The sequence below is a fragment of the Brachionichthys hirsutus genome, chromosome 5 (assembly GCF_040956055.1).
Source record: "Brachionichthys hirsutus isolate HB-005 chromosome 5, CSIRO-AGI_Bhir_v1, whole genome shotgun sequence".
Classification (NCBI taxonomy): Eukaryota; Metazoa; Chordata; class Actinopteri; order Lophiiformes; family Brachionichthyidae; genus Brachionichthys; species Brachionichthys hirsutus.
In genome coordinates this window covers 12,088,401-12,106,292 of record NC_090901.1, presented here as the reverse complement: position 1 = coordinate 12,106,292, position 17,892 = coordinate 12,088,401, and the positions used below count along the sequence as shown (strand labels likewise).

The 17,892-nt window shown below is 46.6% G+C and overlaps 2 protein-coding genes across 2 annotated transcripts in view; both read left to right on the top strand.

Annotated features, from left to right (window-relative positions):
- Window positions 1-1,373: 1,373 nt before the first annotated feature.
- snupn (snurportin 1) lies at window positions 1,374-6,193 on the top strand. Its single transcript, XM_068739587.1, has 9 exons — window positions 1,374-1,420; window positions 2,068-2,235; window positions 2,420-2,606; window positions 2,758-2,862; window positions 4,194-4,290; window positions 4,599-4,696; window positions 4,827-4,904; window positions 5,213-5,293; window positions 5,485-6,193. The coding sequence occupies exons 2-9, from the start codon at window positions 2,078-2,080 to the stop codon at window positions 5,803-5,805; spliced, it is 1,125 nt and encodes a 374-aa protein (XP_068595688.1). The 5' UTR covers window positions 1,374-1,420; window positions 2,068-2,077; the 3' UTR covers window positions 5,806-6,193.
- A 4,478-nt stretch (window positions 6,194-10,671) lies between these two features.
- The window catches only part of ptpn9a (protein tyrosine phosphatase non-receptor type 9a), a 10,649-nt gene continuing 3,428 nt past the window's right edge, over window positions 10,672-17,892 (top strand). The window contains exons 1-2 of the mRNA XM_068738952.1: window positions 10,672-11,625; window positions 15,980-16,123. Of these exons, the coding sequence (XP_068595053.1) occupies window positions 11,593-11,625; window positions 15,980-16,123 (177 nt within the window). The 5' untranslated portion in view covers window positions 10,672-11,592. The remainder of the gene's footprint in view (window positions 11,626-15,979; window positions 16,124-17,892) is intronic.

Genomic DNA, 17,892 nt, shown 5'->3' with positions numbered 1-17,892 from the left:
TATAAAATAATATATATATGTATATTATTTTATAATTTAACTAATTTCATCCGATGTTTTGTTGTATTTTTCAAAATGATACAGTGCTTATAGTTGTTGTTTATATGATTTGAAGTTTGAAATAGAGGAACTTGTTATGTTTATATATTATGATAAATAGGGGTGGGATTAAATAAGTTTTCATCTTCCCACTCCCTTTCAGGCTGAATTGACATATTACTTATTGATTAAATGTGGCACGGTTTGTTTTGTTTTGTTTGCTTTTGTCATTGCCTGAAATAAATAAATACCTAACCTAACCTAACCTAACCTAACATTTAAATGTTGATATACCATCAACAGTGACCTCTGCTGTAGATCTAAAATTATTGCGGGTATGATGATGATGAATATATTTATTAGATAGAATGTTGGAGTACAAGTACAGTCACACAGTAGCATGTATTACAGTACAAGTACAGTCAAACATCCTGTCTTAGAGGAGCATTTCAAATAAGCCCTTGCGGTCTTGTTTCCGTTGAACGTCCTTAGTACATAAATCATTGACATTTAACAATACAAATAAAACTAATATTAAATTACTAACTTGATGCAAAATAACAATAAGTTAAAAATAAATTACTCCACAGATATAAAATAACAATACATTCAAAATAAATGACACCTCAGATGAAAAATTGCAATAAATTAAAAAAGACACATATACTATGTACAACGTAGGTGGACAAAAAAAGGGGGTGGGGGATTGATCCGGAGAGAGTCGTGATGACTATCTCCGTTTCTGCCCCCCTGAAAGGTGAATTTTTAGGGCCGTTTTGAATGCAGCCAAAGAGGTAAACAAAATGAACAAAAGATGGAAAAACTTGCATGCTGTCAACCCAACATTAGCCTGTGAAATAATATTTAATCTTTATTCAATAGTCTCTTACTTAAACTATGATCATCTTTGTATAATATCATTTTCTCCACTTGTTTGCTGAGTGAAGTTGTTCATGTGAAGGGTTCAAATGTTGCTTGTTTGTGTGAATGCTCAAGTGTTGGCATGAAAATTATAGCAAATTTGTGTAATAAAATTCAGAGTTAAAATGTTTATATGGGATTTTATTCACCAAAGTGTTCAATCATATGAAACAACAAAATAAAAATGGATTCATTCACACATTTCCGAGAACGATCCATGAATGGGAGCAAAGCGGAAATCCAGCAGGGACATCAAACAATGTAATCTCCATCCACGAACCCGCAACAAGTCGATACGTTTTGTTTCCTTTTAGTCGCGTCACATCCGGATCGGTCACGTGGGTTTTTGTTAAAGCGATACGCATCAATCCGGGGTTTCACGCATGCGCACTCGACACGGTGCTGAAGCGCGAGTGTTGTTCCTCCCATCCCGAGATTTAGCCGCTCTGGATGTCCGAAGGTGCGTATTTCGCCATTTTATCCGGCATCAAGGCAAATGCATGTAGGTTACATGTTATTGTAAATGTCTGTAACGAACGCTACATTCCAGTAGAGTCGTGTTAGCCAGGGTGCTGCTAATGGCTGGTCGGGCCCACATGATGCTAGCAGGTTTTTAGCGCGATGCTAGTGGGTAAGATAGCTGTGATTGGGAAAAAAAAAAAAAAAAAAAAAAGATAGCTGTGATTGAAGCAATCGGGCTTGGGGATCCTGCAGACCAAAACCAGGGGATGGTTTTTCCGCGTGCTTTATTAAAACGTGTAGATACATTACGCAAATATAAAACTGACCCCCGAACCACCAAAGAGCACTGACTGAATATCATTATGGGATTTCAACCAGCTGGGGTTCACACAGGACGAGCATCCCTGCAGTTTGGGATCTGCTGCTCCTAGAGGCTGTCCTTGTCTCCGTCCTTCCGCGGGACAGTCTGTACCACCAGAAGTGTTTGTACTGAGATGAAATGTCTATAGACCGTTATAGATCTGCCCTCATTACTCGCTAATATTGAGCATTCTGAATATGGAAGCGCTCTCAGATGCGTCTGGGCCGGGGGGGGGGGGGTTGCTGGGAATGACTTCCGTAACCACATTTGTACTGGTTTAACAGAGCCCCCCCCATGGACGACCTCACCAAAACCCTCTCGGCCAGTTTCGCTGTGTCCAAGGAGCCCAACAGTACGGCCGCCCCCCACCCTCGGCTGTCCCAGTACAAGAGCAAGTACAGCGTGCTTGAGCAGAGCGAGCGGCGCCGGCGTTTCCTGGACCTGCAGAAAAGGTAAATATCTTTTCTTTTCTTTTACCACATGGATGCCGGGTAGAATGGAATGTAAAAGCGTTATTCACCTCCAGCTTCTGTTGCTGCTCTATAAACAATAATAATAATAAGTCCACTTGCTTTTATCTTTTAAAGAAACAGCACTTTTTATATATTCAAACGTGTTTCCACCCCCATCGCTCAGCAAAAGGTTAAACTACGTCAACCATGCGCGACGTCTGGCCGACGGGGACTGGACCGGGGAGGACAGCGATGGAGAGGAGGACAAGGAGAAAGAAGACGAGGAGGGACGGGGGCAGAATGGCAGTGCAGAAGAAGAAGAGGGGATGGAGATCGAGAGGAGGAAGCTGCCGAAGCATTACGCAAACCAGGTCGGTGCTTGATGTGCCGCAAGAGCTGTGATGGCGTTAGAGCAGCGGTTAGCCAACAGAGGGCGCCACGTTTACTACGAAGAGAAGTTCATGACAGTCAAAATGTCGAGACTTTAAATAACGAGTTACTGAGGTGCTTTCCTTTCCTTAGCTCATGCTGTCAGAGTGGCTGGTGGACGTGCCATCAGAGCTGGACACCGATTGGCTGATGGTGGTCTGTCCGATCGGGAAAAGGTCGCTCATCGTTGCCTCAAAGGTAAGAGTCAGAAGACGCCCAGAGCTTCACGGCCCCCGAGGATCTCTGGTGGCCCGGCTCCATTCCTTCCACGTCCGTCGGCTTCCAGAAAACATTCACAAACACAATCGAGTACGGACGGGAGGTTCTGCATCCGGATCCGTCTTTGAAGTTGGGCTTGAACCTTCTCTGGCGTTGTGCGGGACGCTCTCTGCTGTGAGCAAACACACGATCATTAGACGGGTCGGGCCGGGCTGTACCTGAAACTGTGCTCACTCAGTTTGTGAATGTGATTCCAGATTCTAGGGACGGGTTTCGAGGTTCAAACTGTGCTCCTAGCTGCACTGCCATAATGGAGAAACGGCGGGGGGGGGGGGGGGGGGGGGCTCGGTTTTCATTGGCTGCTCCTTCTAAGGGGAAATGTCAGACGGTGCCCAATCTCATAATGTAAGGAAAGTTAGTAAACAAATTCCTGCATCTGTCCGGGTCGGCACTTTAATTTAACGGGTTCTTGCTGACGTTGGAATAGAGAGAACAGCTTGAAGTGGTTTCATTATGAAACCTAAAGCGGGGGGGGGGGTTGTGTGTGGAAGGCACAAAATGAATCCCAGGAAAATCACCATGACCTCCGGTCCTGAGTTTCTAATCAATGTAGAACTCCTGCTGACTAACTATTTCAATACTTAAGGACATGCGTGCGCTTCTGTTTGGCCACGACTCCCATGAAATGTCATTATCGTCCCAGACACACGGGATTGTGAAGGTATTTACGTCGCCATGAGAAGTTGTCGTCATGGTGACATAAAAGCTTCATTATTTTGTTAGAGGTTAACACAGGAAGAAAAGGGGAAATCGTCACAGGAAAAATGCTTGAAGGATGGAATTACCGGAATATTTGTCCGGAGAAAGGAATGAATAAACAGTTCTCCGTTCTTCATTCTGAGAATTTTTTACAGATATAATCAGAACATATTATGCCCATTATTCATTTCTGTGAAAAAGCACATCAGGAAAAGTACAGCAGTAACAAAAACCCCCAGAAAGATTCTGCAGATGAATACGCATTTGTGTTTTAGTGGAATGTTGACCTTTCTGTCAACTCAAACAATCTCCCCTTTTCATCCCAATAATATTTGTGTTTTCCCCGTGGTTGTACTTCCTGGTAGATCGGTAACGCGTCGGTCATTCTGACCGTAGATTCACGAATCGGGAGGACGAAGCAAGCCAAACCAAAAAGACATAACGTCCAGTCTTCTGATCTTTCCCTCGCTTTGTGTTGACGTAAAACGTTTCACCACCATTTATAACGGTTCTCTCTCCTCTCAAGTACCGTCTTTCCTTTCATTTTGAAGGGTTCCACTGCGGCGTACACTAAGAGCGGCTACTGTGTGAACCGTTTTCCCTCCCTGCTGCCCGGCGGGAACCGACACAATTCAGCCATGGGAAAAGGTAGGTGTGTGTGTGTGTGTGTGTGTGTGTGTAAAACGCCGTGGTCAGGCTCTGTCATTAGCTCCCATCCATTGGGGGGGGTTTCAGTGAAGAACCTGAGAAGATCTCGGGTTTTACATTTTAAATAGTTATAATAATAATCAGGGAAGTGACTCGGTGGCGTAGTGGTTAGCACCGTCGCCTCGCAGCAAGGTACTGGGTTCGAATCCTATCTGTGCGGAGTTCGTATGTTCTCCACGTGGGTTCTCTCCGGGTTCTCCCACCTCCAAAAAAATATTTAAATGCCCCTTTCTGTGTGCTCCAATCAGACTACACCATCCTGGACTGCATTTACAGCGAGGTGGACAGAACGTACTACATCCTGGATGTCATGTGCTGGAGGGGCCACCCGGTGTACGACTGCCCCGTAAGGCTGACTGCTAATCCTCCAGCGGCCCAGGAGCGCCGACTCGGCTTAAACGGCCGAGTCCGGACCGCAGGTGTGCTTTCTGGGGAAGGACTTTTCTTGTTTACGGCGCTCGTTCTCTCATCAACAGACCGAGTTCCGTTTCTACTGGCTCCGGTCCAAAGTCCAGGAGGCGGACGACCTGTCCGAGATCGCCAAACGCAACCCTGTGAGTGAAACGGCGTGCGTCCATTTAGTGCTCGCAATGTTTTACGCTTCAGCGCCACATGTGGGATAAATAAGTGCAAACTTCCTCTGAGCGAAATCTGACAAAGGAAAATAAAATGTCTTCTGTACTCGTTGTACTAAAGTGATTATTACACACACATCTTGGGGATTATGGCGCTTCTCTGGAGCCGAGTTCCTCTGAATCTTTGGTATTTGTGTGGTGGAGCCCAGGCTTAGGACTTGTAGAGTAAACCTGCCTCTGCAAAAGCCGTTTCTCACATTGTGCTCTGGGTTTGTTTGGTCCAACAGTTCCGGTTCGTGAGCCTCCAGAGCAGCGACTGCACAGCGGAGGCGATCCAGAAAGGCCTGGCTGCCGAGTACGACTTCAGCGTAAGACGACTCCTTTAACTGTTTACTGCACGTAGCTTCAGCCGGATGCTGCAGAAGCTAAACGGGAGATGAGTCATTGTCTTTTTACGAGAACAAGCCGTCCCCTTGTGATGACATCACTCACGGCTTTTAAGTTGCGCTTCATCGAGCGCGCGAGTTTATTTGCTAGTTTTGTGAACTTCCGTTTGCAGGTGGACGGTCTCCTCTTCTACCACCGGCAGACCCACTACACCCCCGGCAGCACCCCTCTGGTGGGCTGGCTCCGCCCCTACATGGTCACCGACATTCTGGGCGTGGAAGTCCCTGCAGGCCCGCTGACGGCCAAGCCTCAGTACGCCGGCCACCAGCTGCAGCAGATCCGGGAACACAAGAAGAGTTCCAGCGAAGTCCGGCCGGCCAACCGAAGCGGAGGCTACGAGTTGGAGTACCTTTCCACGCCGGTCCAGGACGGGGGAGACTCTCAGAGCTTTCTGAATCAAAATCCAATAAGGGAAGCGAACATGGAGCTCTGAGGGGGGGGGGGGGGGGGGTTAGGGGGGCTGACCCAGTGTGGTGCCGCCCACATGTGGCTCGTTAGAATGTCTGCTCAGTGTAAAGCGCGGCTAATCCGAATCTGGTTCTGCTCAGGACGCCCTCGGAGTGCAGATTAAGTTTAAAATGTAAGTTTTGTGCGACTGAAAACTAAAGTCTGCCTTTCGCGTCTTTATTTTTTTTGCCTGCTGCAGAACTCGACAAGTGGGTTTAGTCTCCCTGAGGATGACAATACCAGTTTCACACGCCATCGCATCCGATCAGATCGAATCGGTGAAGTGAAACCGTCACATGGTCGGGTCTTTTTTTATTTTATTTTTTTTTTTCTTTCTGCTCTGCACCGATTTCACATAAAAACTTTACTCTGCAGTTGTTTGCATGTTTTGTACAACAATCGCTGATTGTGACAGAAATACTGACGTCTGAGTAGCTTCCTGGCCAGGAGCGGTGCCTGCTGGGGGGGGGGGGGGGCTCAGCGATGGGGGATGTGGACCTTTACACTTCTGTGTTCAGATGGTCATTGCTTAGGTGTTTTTAGATGAATGTTTCTAAATAAATGTGCTTTATTGGCTTCAGGTGTCTGAGCTGTTGTTGCGTTCGGCGCTGCTTGACGACGCAACAACAGGGAATACTAATTCACTTTCCATGTACTGTATTTGTACAGAATCAAAATGAAGTTTTTCTGAATCTGAATTCAAGTAATGCGTATAATTAGGGCTGCCGAATCACCAAAACATTTTAATTAGATTAATCAGAACGTTCACTTGGTTAATCACAGTTTGCATCTGCACCTGAATCCTGCCCACTTACTGCATACCGGTAAATAGAAAGATAAATACCTAACTGTGTATATTATATATATTTTAATATGTCTGTTTATTAGCAGAACCAAATACCGGTGGTTGAATTGAAATCAAACTGAAAAATGCTACACACCTTTGTCTTTGTCTTTGCGACGTCTCCTCTCTGACATTCGTCTGAACGGGGATAGAAACATTTAACAGAAAGCAGTAAATGTAGTCAGACTGTAACAAACCACGTTTTTATCTCTCATAATTTGAGTCGTATCAGCGTTTGTGTTTTGTGTGTGGATGAAACACGCAGGTAGTTGTTTCTCACTGAAGTCCACTGGTCTCCTGTCAGAGACACATTTCACTTGCGCCAAAACGTCGTTCCTTTTCGTTTCCATAGTGACTGTGGAATTTCCTCATAACTGTGGCTCTTGGCTCTTATAGGACGAGTCTTGACACGCCACTTTCAGAACATCCACGAAGCCTGTGTCTCCTCCGATGCTAATTGCTCTACGATCTTTTGCGATCCATTTTGCTATTGTGTTGGTCAAAAGATCTGAGGTTGACTTTGATAACCGCTTGCTGAACTCCACGTCCCGGCTAACGGTGCACGAGCAGCTCCGCTGAAATAGGAACTTGAAGTTGTTAACTGTACCATCACCGTTCTTCCTCTGTTTGAATCAATCCCACCCAATTTCCTGACAAATTGCATTCGTCATCCCGCACATCCGTGAAATGTGTTAACGGCCAAAAATAGTTAATGCCGTTAACGCGCTATTTTTGACAGCCCTACTTATGTTTTTAATAGCCTATATATTATTGAACAGGAGACATTTGGATCCGCTTCTACAGTCACTGGTAGTCTTTCCTTCACTCAAAGTGAGAGACTGAGTCATCGGGCTCCGGTTCTGCCCGATAGTGGGTTTGTTGTTCTTCACGATCGAAGAGACCGGAAAGCCTCCTGCAGGCCGATGACCTCAGCGATCTGAGTTATGACCTCAGCGGTCGGTGCCTCCTCATCCTCTGAGATCACGCCCAAGATCCTTTCCCTCATTACAACTTGCATCAGTATATTTTGTTTCTGTCTGGCATCAGGTTCAGTGAAAATGAAATTCCCTTTCAGGTGAGTTTAACTTCACGTTTTTTTGAAACCCAAACATTCACTGCCGACCTTGACATTGAAATCTGACTCTCGTCAACGGCCAATAACTCCAGAATAAAAAGTGGTAGGAACACACTCTTGTTTCTGATGAAAGAACAGATTTGAATCTTTCATTTGGTAGAGTTGGGTCCGTGTGCACAGTTCTAGTAAAGAATATTCTGTGGGGCTTGAATATTCAGCATATAGCTGAGCTGAAAATAGCTGGCACTCAATGAGTTAATTTGAGGGCGTTATCCAAATCAGGTAAATGTAGGGTTGTATGTGTGGTACCCCAGCCTGAATTAATCTTCTATATTATTATACTATAGTGCCTACGTTATAGACCATTTAACCCTGGTTTAACACTGTATCGTTTCCCTGGACCAGCATGCACTGCGGTAAAAAGAGACATGCTGTATCTCGCATTTGTGCCGTTACTCATTTTTCCTTCCCTGGAAACAAACCTTGTTTTTCTCCGTCTCATGTGGTCGAGATGACGTCACTGCGCTCTCGCCACCTACACGCGGAAGGAACGGCGACAGGTGAAACAATCCGTTCACTAGTTTTCTCATTCTGGGAAACGTGAGATCACTGCCCAAGACGGAGGACGCACAGTGAAACTGAAGCCGCACCACAGTTAGGAAACATCACCGTTCCTGGAAAGCAGATTGACGGTTTATAAGAAGAAGAGTAGACAAACTGTCAAAAGCCAGATGAGGAATATGTACTCAAAAGCGTGAGCAACGTTTGCCTTGTGGTTTTAGGTTTCATGGCATCAAAGCTTGTGAGGATAAATGCCCAAGTTCCCAAAAGAACTCGGCTCCTCCCGACTTCGCTGCCTGTCAGGATAAGATCTTAGTTCATTTCGTGTGGCCGGATGTTTTTAACTACACGCAGCGACTCCTGAGCAGACCAACAGTCAGAGAAGGCGACGTCAGGCCCCTTGGCTACTGCGAGAACTCAGCTATTAGTCAGCAGCGTAATCGCTTTCCAGGAACTCCTATCAGTCGGGAGTCGCACATCTCGGACTGTTCGTACAAGGTGGTTCCCATCGCTCTCTGAAAACCCTTTCACTCGACATCAAAGGAGGGAAGCACCGTTTTCTATGATCCCTGTTAAACTCTGCAGCACCTGCAGACATGTGAAATTTACCCAATGAACATTTACGGTATTTATCAATACAGGAAATGCTTTTCAATTGCCTGCAATTTCTGGAAAATGGCAAAAGATGCACATGAGAATAAATGTCTCGAAAGAATTGCATTTTTTCGTCACCCTCAAGCAGAAGCAAGGTTTTCGTGCTGCAGCAAGCTGATCGGCTGTAGACTGTTGCAGAGCTTTTCATTACACAGATGCAGCCTTCTTACAGCCCTTCTCTCTGCCGACTAGTTGCTATTCAGAGTGGGACGCATGACTCAAAATGGACTCATGGGTGCCTTTTCTCCCTCCCCAGCTTTTACAAAGTGGCATAATGGTTCAGACCTGCCTCTTAATGTCCGTGCACTCAATGCCTTTGTCAGACTTGACATCACATAAGCAGGGCCAATCACATTTTCCCCGAACGACACGATGCCTGCTGGCTTGACAGGAAATCTATTGTTGTCCACTCCCTTTTCCCTTTTGTCAGACTTTCTCACGCCTCATTATTTACGGTTTCTCTATTGTGGGGGCTTGAGTTCTGTGGAAAAAACAAATAAACACAGCATGTACCTATAATTTCCTGCCTTTTATTGCAAAAGCACGGAAAAAATGTGTGTTTTAACTGATTTCTGAATCCGTAAATGGGGTTTTCACTGTTAAAATATGTTTTCCTAACGTCATTCTGGATGAGATCCAGATGAAATTCGGCGGCGAGCTAGAGATCCCCTCCTTACATGACTGTGTCAAATTCCGTCAACATCGGTCAATAATCAACCGAGATATTGTGGAAACAAATTTCAACGCTCCATTGACTGCACTGTTACTGAACATTTCAAATTGATCCAGAATCCAGGATCTCTTCTGGATCATCACCAACCTTTAGTTATCTGCTTCTGCTAACATTCCCAACATCTCCTGAACATTTCATCAAGATCCGTCCAGAACCTTTTGAGTTATCTTTGCTAACGGACGGACGGACAGACAAACGACAGCGATTACGTAACCTCCTGGACGGAAGTAATACATTTTAGCGACGACTCAAACACGCTGCGGCTGTTTTATATCAGACTACACACAGCTTCATTAAGAACATCAAGGTACGGCCTATGCAGGCCATCAGTATTCATTCAGGAACTGTAATCTCCTGACCGCACTTGAACTAACCTCCCGACTGTGAAGATCTGCAGTTTGTCATGGGTTTGGGTAATTTCTGTTTCCTGTGATGTCATGCAATTCCTGTAATTTCACTGAAGTTTATTGCAGCTTGGGGGCTGACTGAGTGAGTGGAGAGTTTCAGTAATTAAATTGCTAGGAAGTGCATGCTCTTATAATTGGTGATTTCCTCTTGCCTTATTTTATGCATTAATAATGTGCAGAGCGCTGCTGGGATCTGGAGCAATAGCTACTACCAGATTTTCAAGATCCCGTTTAGACTCAGTAAAATATAAATAAACAAAATTTGTCAATTATTTTTTTATAAAACAAACACAGCACCGCAACATTTCTATATCAACCTGGTATATTTGTACACGTTTTACTGCTGTAAGATCTATCTCACGTGTGCATTCTGGGTGTTAGAGTTTCTATAGCTCACTTTGTAATTTGCATAAATTGACCAATATTAGCTTCCAAGATAGCTTTGATGTCGCAATATAATGTGTACAGTTCTTTAAATGGTGTATTACTTTTTATTAGCTACTTTATAGTAGCTAACTTTACATCAGCAATTTCAATATTAGTAATTAGCTAATTCCATATTAGCTAAATGTATGATGATGATGAATATATTTATTAGATAGAATGTTGGAGTACAAGTACAGTCAAACAGTAGCATGTATTACAGTACAAGTACAGTCAAACAGTAGCATGTATTACAGTACAAGTAGTCAAACATCCTGTCTAAGAGGAGCATTTCTAAAAAGCCCTTGCGGTCTTGTTTCCATTGAAAGTCCTTCGTACATAAATCATCGACATTTAACAATACAAATAAAACAAAAAATAAATTACTCCATTGATGCAAAATAACAATAAAATAAATATAAATTACACCACATGTGCAAAATAACAATAAATTAAAAAGACACATAATATGTACAATATGTATATGAGCTAACTTCTATGCTAGCTAACTATAATAGGTGTAGTTGTGAAAATTATTTTTATTTTATATTACCCGACCTCATGTGTCCGGATGCAACCTGACACTCAAAATGAGACCCCCCTCCCGGTTTGTTTTCCTATTTTTATGAATGAAGGGGGCGGTCGTGTCCTGTGGGGTTCCGCTGCTGACCACCAGGGGGCAGAGCCGTGTCCAGTCTTCCTCTCAGCATAAAGGCGACGTTCGGGGAGGGGGAAACCTCGCTCTGCATGGCGTGGGGGGGTGAGTGAGAGGGCTGCTCTCTCATCCGTTGTGAGGTGAGGCGCAGAGCCACGTCTCGGTGCTCCGTGTTTTTGCCCCCCCGCCGTGGTCTTTCTCTCGTGGCACGACGCGACACGACACGCTCGCTCGACTGGATGGCAGATTGTTATCCGGGTTGTTTGGCGAGAGCGCAGAAACGTTCGGGCTCCGTGGGACAGCCCCTAAACCCCTGGCTTCTTTTTGTTTTTTTCGCACGCGGGACAGACCCACGGACGCCGCCATCTCCCACTCCACGAGAGGGACTGGCCTCGCTGAGGAGGTGGAACTGCCGGGGATCATGGCCGCTCCGCTGTCGCTGGAGGAGGAACAGGTAGGCCTCGGCGGCCCTTCTCTGCCTGGGAGCTGCGCGTTCCGCGTGCGCAATTTGCGCACGGAGGCGGAGCGGCCGTGCGCAAAGGACTCGTTGCGACATAGTCCCGAAAGAAGAGCAGGAAATGCCGCTTCGGGCTGGCGACTCGTCCCGTGGGTGTCGGCTCCTCCAGCGGTGACGCAGATGTGCGAGAATCGTACCGGATGTTGGGAGCTGCCCGTGGGGGGACGCTCCACGCTCCACGCGCCGGAGACCGTCCTGTCCGGGATAAACTTGTTCTGATCCGATTCACGATGAAACGAATAATCGATTAACTCAAACGAGTTGCGCCTTGCTTGCTGGAGTGATACAAATAATCCCAAAGTAGTTCCTTCAAACTTTCTATTTAACATTTTTTGTGTCGTGAAAGCTCCAAAATCTACCTTTGCTGTTAGAGAAATATGTCCCGTGTGCGTGTGCGTGTGCGTGTGCGTGTGCGTGTGTGTGGGGGGGGGGGGTTAGTGGTGATCCAGATCATTTCCAGGTTTACTTTATGGAATAACACTTTGTTGTCGTCACACTCGATGATGCAATGAAACCATCATAATGTTCCAAAATCACCCCCCCCCCCCCCCCAATAAATGGAGCCCACGTTGAAGCGTGATCCAGATCCGAGTTCTGGTTCTGTTCTGGTTCGGGCGATCCGGAACGACTGAACTGATCGTGTGTTCGTTCAATAATGTCCAGGTTCATGTCTTTCTGGACTCCAGGGACAAGGAGTCCAGCTATGAAGGTCAGACAGGAACGGGGCCGTTGCTGAATTAAATGAAGGGGGGGGGGGGGGGCTGAGCTGCCTTTTGGTGGGGGGGGGGGGTTGTAATTGATTATACTGTATTAGGGAAAGGTCAATGTATTTCTGCTCCAATTGTCCGAGTCCTCGCCGAGGCTTCGACGTCCCACGGACTAACCGGTGAACTCGGTCCGCCGAGCTGAAGCTACCGTTTCCCATCATGCACTGCGGCGTTGGCGAGGGCTGGGGGAGGACTTTGGTCCCGATCCGCCGTGCTTTCAGCTTGCTGAGCCCGACTGGATAATTATAGCGTTTCTGTTGTAGATGAAACGTTACCAGGTGGCTCAAACCAAACCGGATGAAATGTCTCCGGGTGGAGGAGGAGGAGGATCATGCCCCCCCCCCCCACCGATGATGACCTGGGAGGCTTCGACTCGGGCCTCGACTCGTTGTGCGCTGCTGCTGCTTCCTCCTCCTCATCTGGACAGCAGAAAGCCTTATCTGGCTCCTCCATTTCCTGTGTGAGCCAAGGCCCCCGCTAGGGTACCGGACGCCCTCATTACATCCGCAGCCTTGTAGAGGGGGGGGGTGTGTGTGTGTGTGGGGGGGGGGGGGGTGTTCTCTGGGGATCATGCACACAGAGCGGTGGAACTTCATTCTAAAGGCAGCTGTTAAAAGCATTTCCACTAAGACCGCGGGGGGGTGAGAGTGTGTGTATCATGTGCTTTAAATCTGTGTGTGTGAGTTCAGTCGACTCCCAGGAAACAGTGGAGTGAGAGGAATGGGGGGGGGGGGGGCGCAGCCTTATTGACTTCCTGTTTTACCATCGACTCGTGCCAAATGGAAGCGTCTGAAGTGAAGCGGAGCTGCTTGGAAAGAGCAGTCCTGTGATTGTGAATAGATTAGCACAGCATCCGTCGTCATCGGTGGGGGGGGGGGGGGGGGGGTCGCCGTGAATCCTCCTCCACCCAGAGCAACGGAGAGAAGCCTTGACCCCTTGGCTGCGGCACCCGGAGCCGTTTCGCCCTGCCTTGCTGTTAGAATTTTTGGACTTTTGAGTTGGTACAAAAAAAAAGAAGGACATAATTTTGGGTAGATTGTCTGGGTTTGATGCGTTCTTGACGAGATGGGGAATTATTTCGGCTGTCTCCTCCTTGCAGCAGTTTTCCTGTGATGCAGTTTTATTGTCTGAGGCGGGGCTTTTGGGGAAAAAGACAAAATGATCCACATTATTCATGTTCCCACCACAAGTGGGCCAAATCAATTAGTTATTGGCTGTCGTTGTCAGCATCAACGCCAGTGAAGGAACCCCTGACAACAAAGGGTTATGTAATGTCAAACCTTTTATATATATATATATATCCTAAATACTACTAAGTGTACTCGCACCTATCTCTGAGTATATTATATTCATACCAGACTGGTCTGAGCCAGAATTGAGTGTTTTAAAACGTGTTTCTCGTGAGCTCTCCTTGCATATCGGAGCTTGGAGCAAGTGGAGCAAATATTTATGCGTCCCCCAGGATTTGAGCGAGTCCCTCCTCCGCAGCGAGCCTTTCCGATGCAGTCTTCATGAAAACAAACCCGTTCATCCTCAAATTCCATTCTAGCGGATATGATCCCTAAAGCAAAAAAAAAAAAAAAAAAGAACCCTAACAAGACTGGCTTCTCCGGGAACGGGGGGCGGGGGGGGGGGGGGGGGTCACTGCCTGGGCTTGGCAGGCTCTCCTTAAAAGGCTCAGGGAGACGGAGCAGCTGTCAGACCGGTGAAGCGTTGGAACGCCGCGTGTACCTGACAGGAAGTTGTCTTTGGCCGGCGCGGAGGATTAAGGCTCCGCAGTGCGACGACGGAGAGCAGACAGCCCACACGGGTTGTGTTCAAGAGCCGACTGGCCGTTGGGCGAAGTTCGGAACCAAAGAGTTGTCGGGAGATGTGCACAAAGAGAGAAACGCGTCTGCTTTTGCTCTGGAAAGGCAAAGCTGACTGGATGCAACAATTGAAGCTCATGAGGGAATCCTTCAGCGGATCCGAGCTGCATGGACAAAAATGAATGAATGGCTGAAAAGCCAGCAGATGTCTACGCGGATTGGTCAAAAGAATTCACATGACTCCTTTATGAGCAGATTGCCTACCCACCCCCCCCCCCCCCCCCCCCCCCTTCCCACCCTGCTGATGCGTGGCGTTCCAGCTCTGTGCATTTTTTGCCCGGTCTGTTTTGCCCGGTCAGGTGCAATCGTCCCTCGTCTCCTGCATGTTAAGGCGTCTGAGCGGGGCAGAAGCTGCAGGCCCTTCTGTTTGTGAAAGCGCTGGCTTTACTGGGGGGGGGGGGGCAGTGGCATCCTGTCTCCGGGCTCAGCGCTCCTCAGTGATCGTTTTGTATTCCTCAAAAGCTGCAGCCTCTCAGAACTTGACTTCCTGTCTCCCATGCATGCCCCGCCCCGCCTCGCCTCGCCAGAGAAGCGGGCCCCTGTGCTGGGATCGTGGCTTTCACTGCCTCCTCTGTCACCTTTAAACGATTCACTGGGATCGAGCGTACAATAAAGAGCCGAGTGGACAGGAAGCCCCCCCCCCCCCTCTCCAAAAGACTGCAAGCTAGTTGGTGCAATATGAACGCACAGATATGAAATGAAGTCACGGAGTTAAATGTCGTGGCTAAATCGTTTCTGAGGTGGCGGCGACCAAGCGGGAGCAAAAAAAAATAATTATATTTTAATATAAGCGGAAGATGATCCGTTTAAATAACAGAACGTCAGACCGGATGAACCCCCCCCCGCCACACACAAACCCAGATCAAAAGGTTCCAAGGCGGTGCTGGTTGACTGCATTTTTTATTATTAGTTTTTTTTTAATTAAGTTTCCAGAAATGTGTGTTTTGTGAAGTTTGGTTATGTACAAAGTTTGAACAGGAAGTGCCCGTCTTATTGTTTCCTGTTTAAAAAAAAAAAACGATCTGTAAAAATGTTGGTGTGGATTTTCCTACTTTGAAGCTGCAGCACTTTGTTTCTGCTTCATGTAGCATCAATCTGTGCTTCAATTCTCCTCAGAAAGTTTTTGATGCAAACTTCCAGTTTAAATATTACTTCATTCATAATGAGACTTCACATGAATCTAAATACTGAAGAACACGCAGTCTTGTTGACCTTCCAGGCTACATCATTTAATTTAATACAAGTATGTAACTCTTTCCAGATTTCAGTTTCACAAAGTTTCTCACTAATTTACTTCCTGTTCGTTTTTATCTTAAATTCACTGTAAAAAACAAAAGTCACTTAATGGCTTTGATGAAGCCTCAAAACGTCCTCAAATAGCTGTGGTTGTAACTAAAGAGGAGAAGCAGCACGAGAGAGGAACTACTTCTGGGACCTGTAGTTTTTACACGGATGATTTTCTACCTCCCGGTTTATGTGCTTTGCGCAAACGCACTTTGCGACGCTGGCCTCATCCTGCAAATTGTACAAACGTGCAAGAAACGCGATCATCGACGTCTCGCCAGGCCGTAAAGTTGTCGGATGCTCTGCGAGGCGCTTCCTCCCCTTTCGACACTATAATTACAGGAGAACAAACGTTGTGACTTTGTGTTTCAGGCAACCAGACAGTTTTTGGAGGAAATCAGCAAGTGGACCAGTCAGCATGGAGTGTCGCCATTGTCCCGGGATTTGGCCGTCAAGTTCCTCATGGCTCGCAAGTTTGACGTCCTCCGAGCCATCGAGCTTTTCCACAGCTACAGGGTAAGGACAGACGAAGACAAACCCGTTCATAGTCACAGCAGGTGCGTTTATATGGACACATTTAACCGGATTAAAAGCCTGATCGGAATAAAACTGCTTCACGTACACACCCAAATCGGATTGGTCTGACCTGATCAAGATCAATCCGATCAAGATTCTATCCCGATGGAGAGGGTGGTTTATACCGATTGATGATCCGATCAGGGCGCATGAATTATTTATTCCGATGTTTCGGTACAAGCCGTCCTTACTGCGCATGTCTGTGACGTTGGCTAAACGCGCTTCTGCTATTCCGGAAGCTAGTTGAAGCAGAGCGAGCGAAATGCAGAACCGGTCAATATCTGAGACAAACAAACACATTCTGTAAATGATAGGACTGCATCTTTTGGGATGGAATCTCCCTCTGGGATTAATAAAGTTTTCTGATTCAAGTCTGTTAAAAACAATAATAGAATTTATAAAGTGACTCTTTGTTATTAATCTTTTGATCTGCCACAATAATGTAATGCATTTCAGAGAAAATACCTCAAGTTGAGGGTTTGGTGAGATTAAAACCAGTGAATTAGATTAATTGCGGATCATAATTAATTAATCCCTCCATTTATTTTTTAAATCTCTTGACAACACTAATTTAAAGCAGATTAATATATTTCCAATTACATTCAGTTTGTTTTTGCCTTGCTGCCCCTGCTGGTGTGGATGCCCTTAGCGTTAGCCCCTCCCCCCCCCCCCCTCCTTTTGGGCATAGCTGCACAAATACCTGCTGCAGCAGTCTGACGCTCGGCCTCATTTCCCCGTTCAGTTGGGGGCGCGTCCGTTCCACATGCCCCTTATACCTGCTACGTTTGAAATGCGGCAGCGAATGCAGAAATACAAGTTGACCCAGAGGTAGAGAAGTAAAGGTAGAAAAATATCGCCCACACCCACAGCGCAGTAGCGCCAGGACTCCTTCTTGAACCAATGTCTTCAGAGATGAACAGATGCACTGAAACCCTGGGGCCACACACACACGCACACACACACACACACACACACACACATTCCAGTGAGCTATACGCGAGGGAGGTTTTTCAAGAAGCGGCATGCTCAGCTTCCCAGAGAGCTTGCAAGTTTTCACAAAGTAAACATTCATTGGTCGGTCCAGCGGAAGTCACGAGGTCAGAGTAAATGAGGAACACAATGTTTCGAAGGGGGGGGCCGCCGAGCCGGCATCAAAACACGGCGATGGAAGTGGGCGGTTCTAACGTATGCATCGCCAGTCGATTAAGAGCTGGAACGCGGTGCATGCGTTCAATTATTTTTGAGCTCTTTTGAAGCTTTCGCGGCTCGGAGCCGTTTTACATCCCTTCTGAGCTCCGGATCGTCTTCCTGTTCGTTCTGTTTGTTAGTTAAACGGCGAGCAGAACCGTGAAGCCTAAGATGACGTGCATGCGAGGTTATCCGGAGCACCAAGCTGGAGTTCTACAGGGACCATTCGAGGTGTCCTCGGAACAAAGACTAGTGTCTGAGGACTCACAAATTGTGGCAGATTAGAATCGACCGCAGCAGAGAAGAGACGTCTGCTTCCTACATTTCATTGAAATCGTAGACCTCTGTGATATGATGTGAGGCTTTCTCCCCCGAGCCATGAAATGGCTGTACTGTATTTGCAAGCACAATGACAAAGAATAAAGATTTAAGAGCTGGTATTCTTTACTTTGCCAGATGTCTGAAAGCTTTTTTTTTTTTTTTGTAACATGGCTATTATCATGACCTAATAATTGGGCAAT

Excerpts from the sequence above, each read along its gene's own strand:
- snupn (XM_068739587.1), top strand. The coding sequence starts at position 2,078 with ATGGACGACCTCACCAAAACCCTCTCGGCCAGTTTCGCTGTGTCCAAG. Across the intron at positions 2,863-4,193 it reads CGCTCATCGTTGCCTCAAAG|GGTTCCACTGCGGCGTACAC; the intron begins GTAAGAGTCAGA and ends TTCATTTTGAAG. Across the intron at positions 4,697-4,826 it reads ACCCGGTGTACGACTGCCCC|ACCGAGTTCCGTTTCTACTG; the intron begins GTAAGGCTGACT and ends TCTCATCAACAG.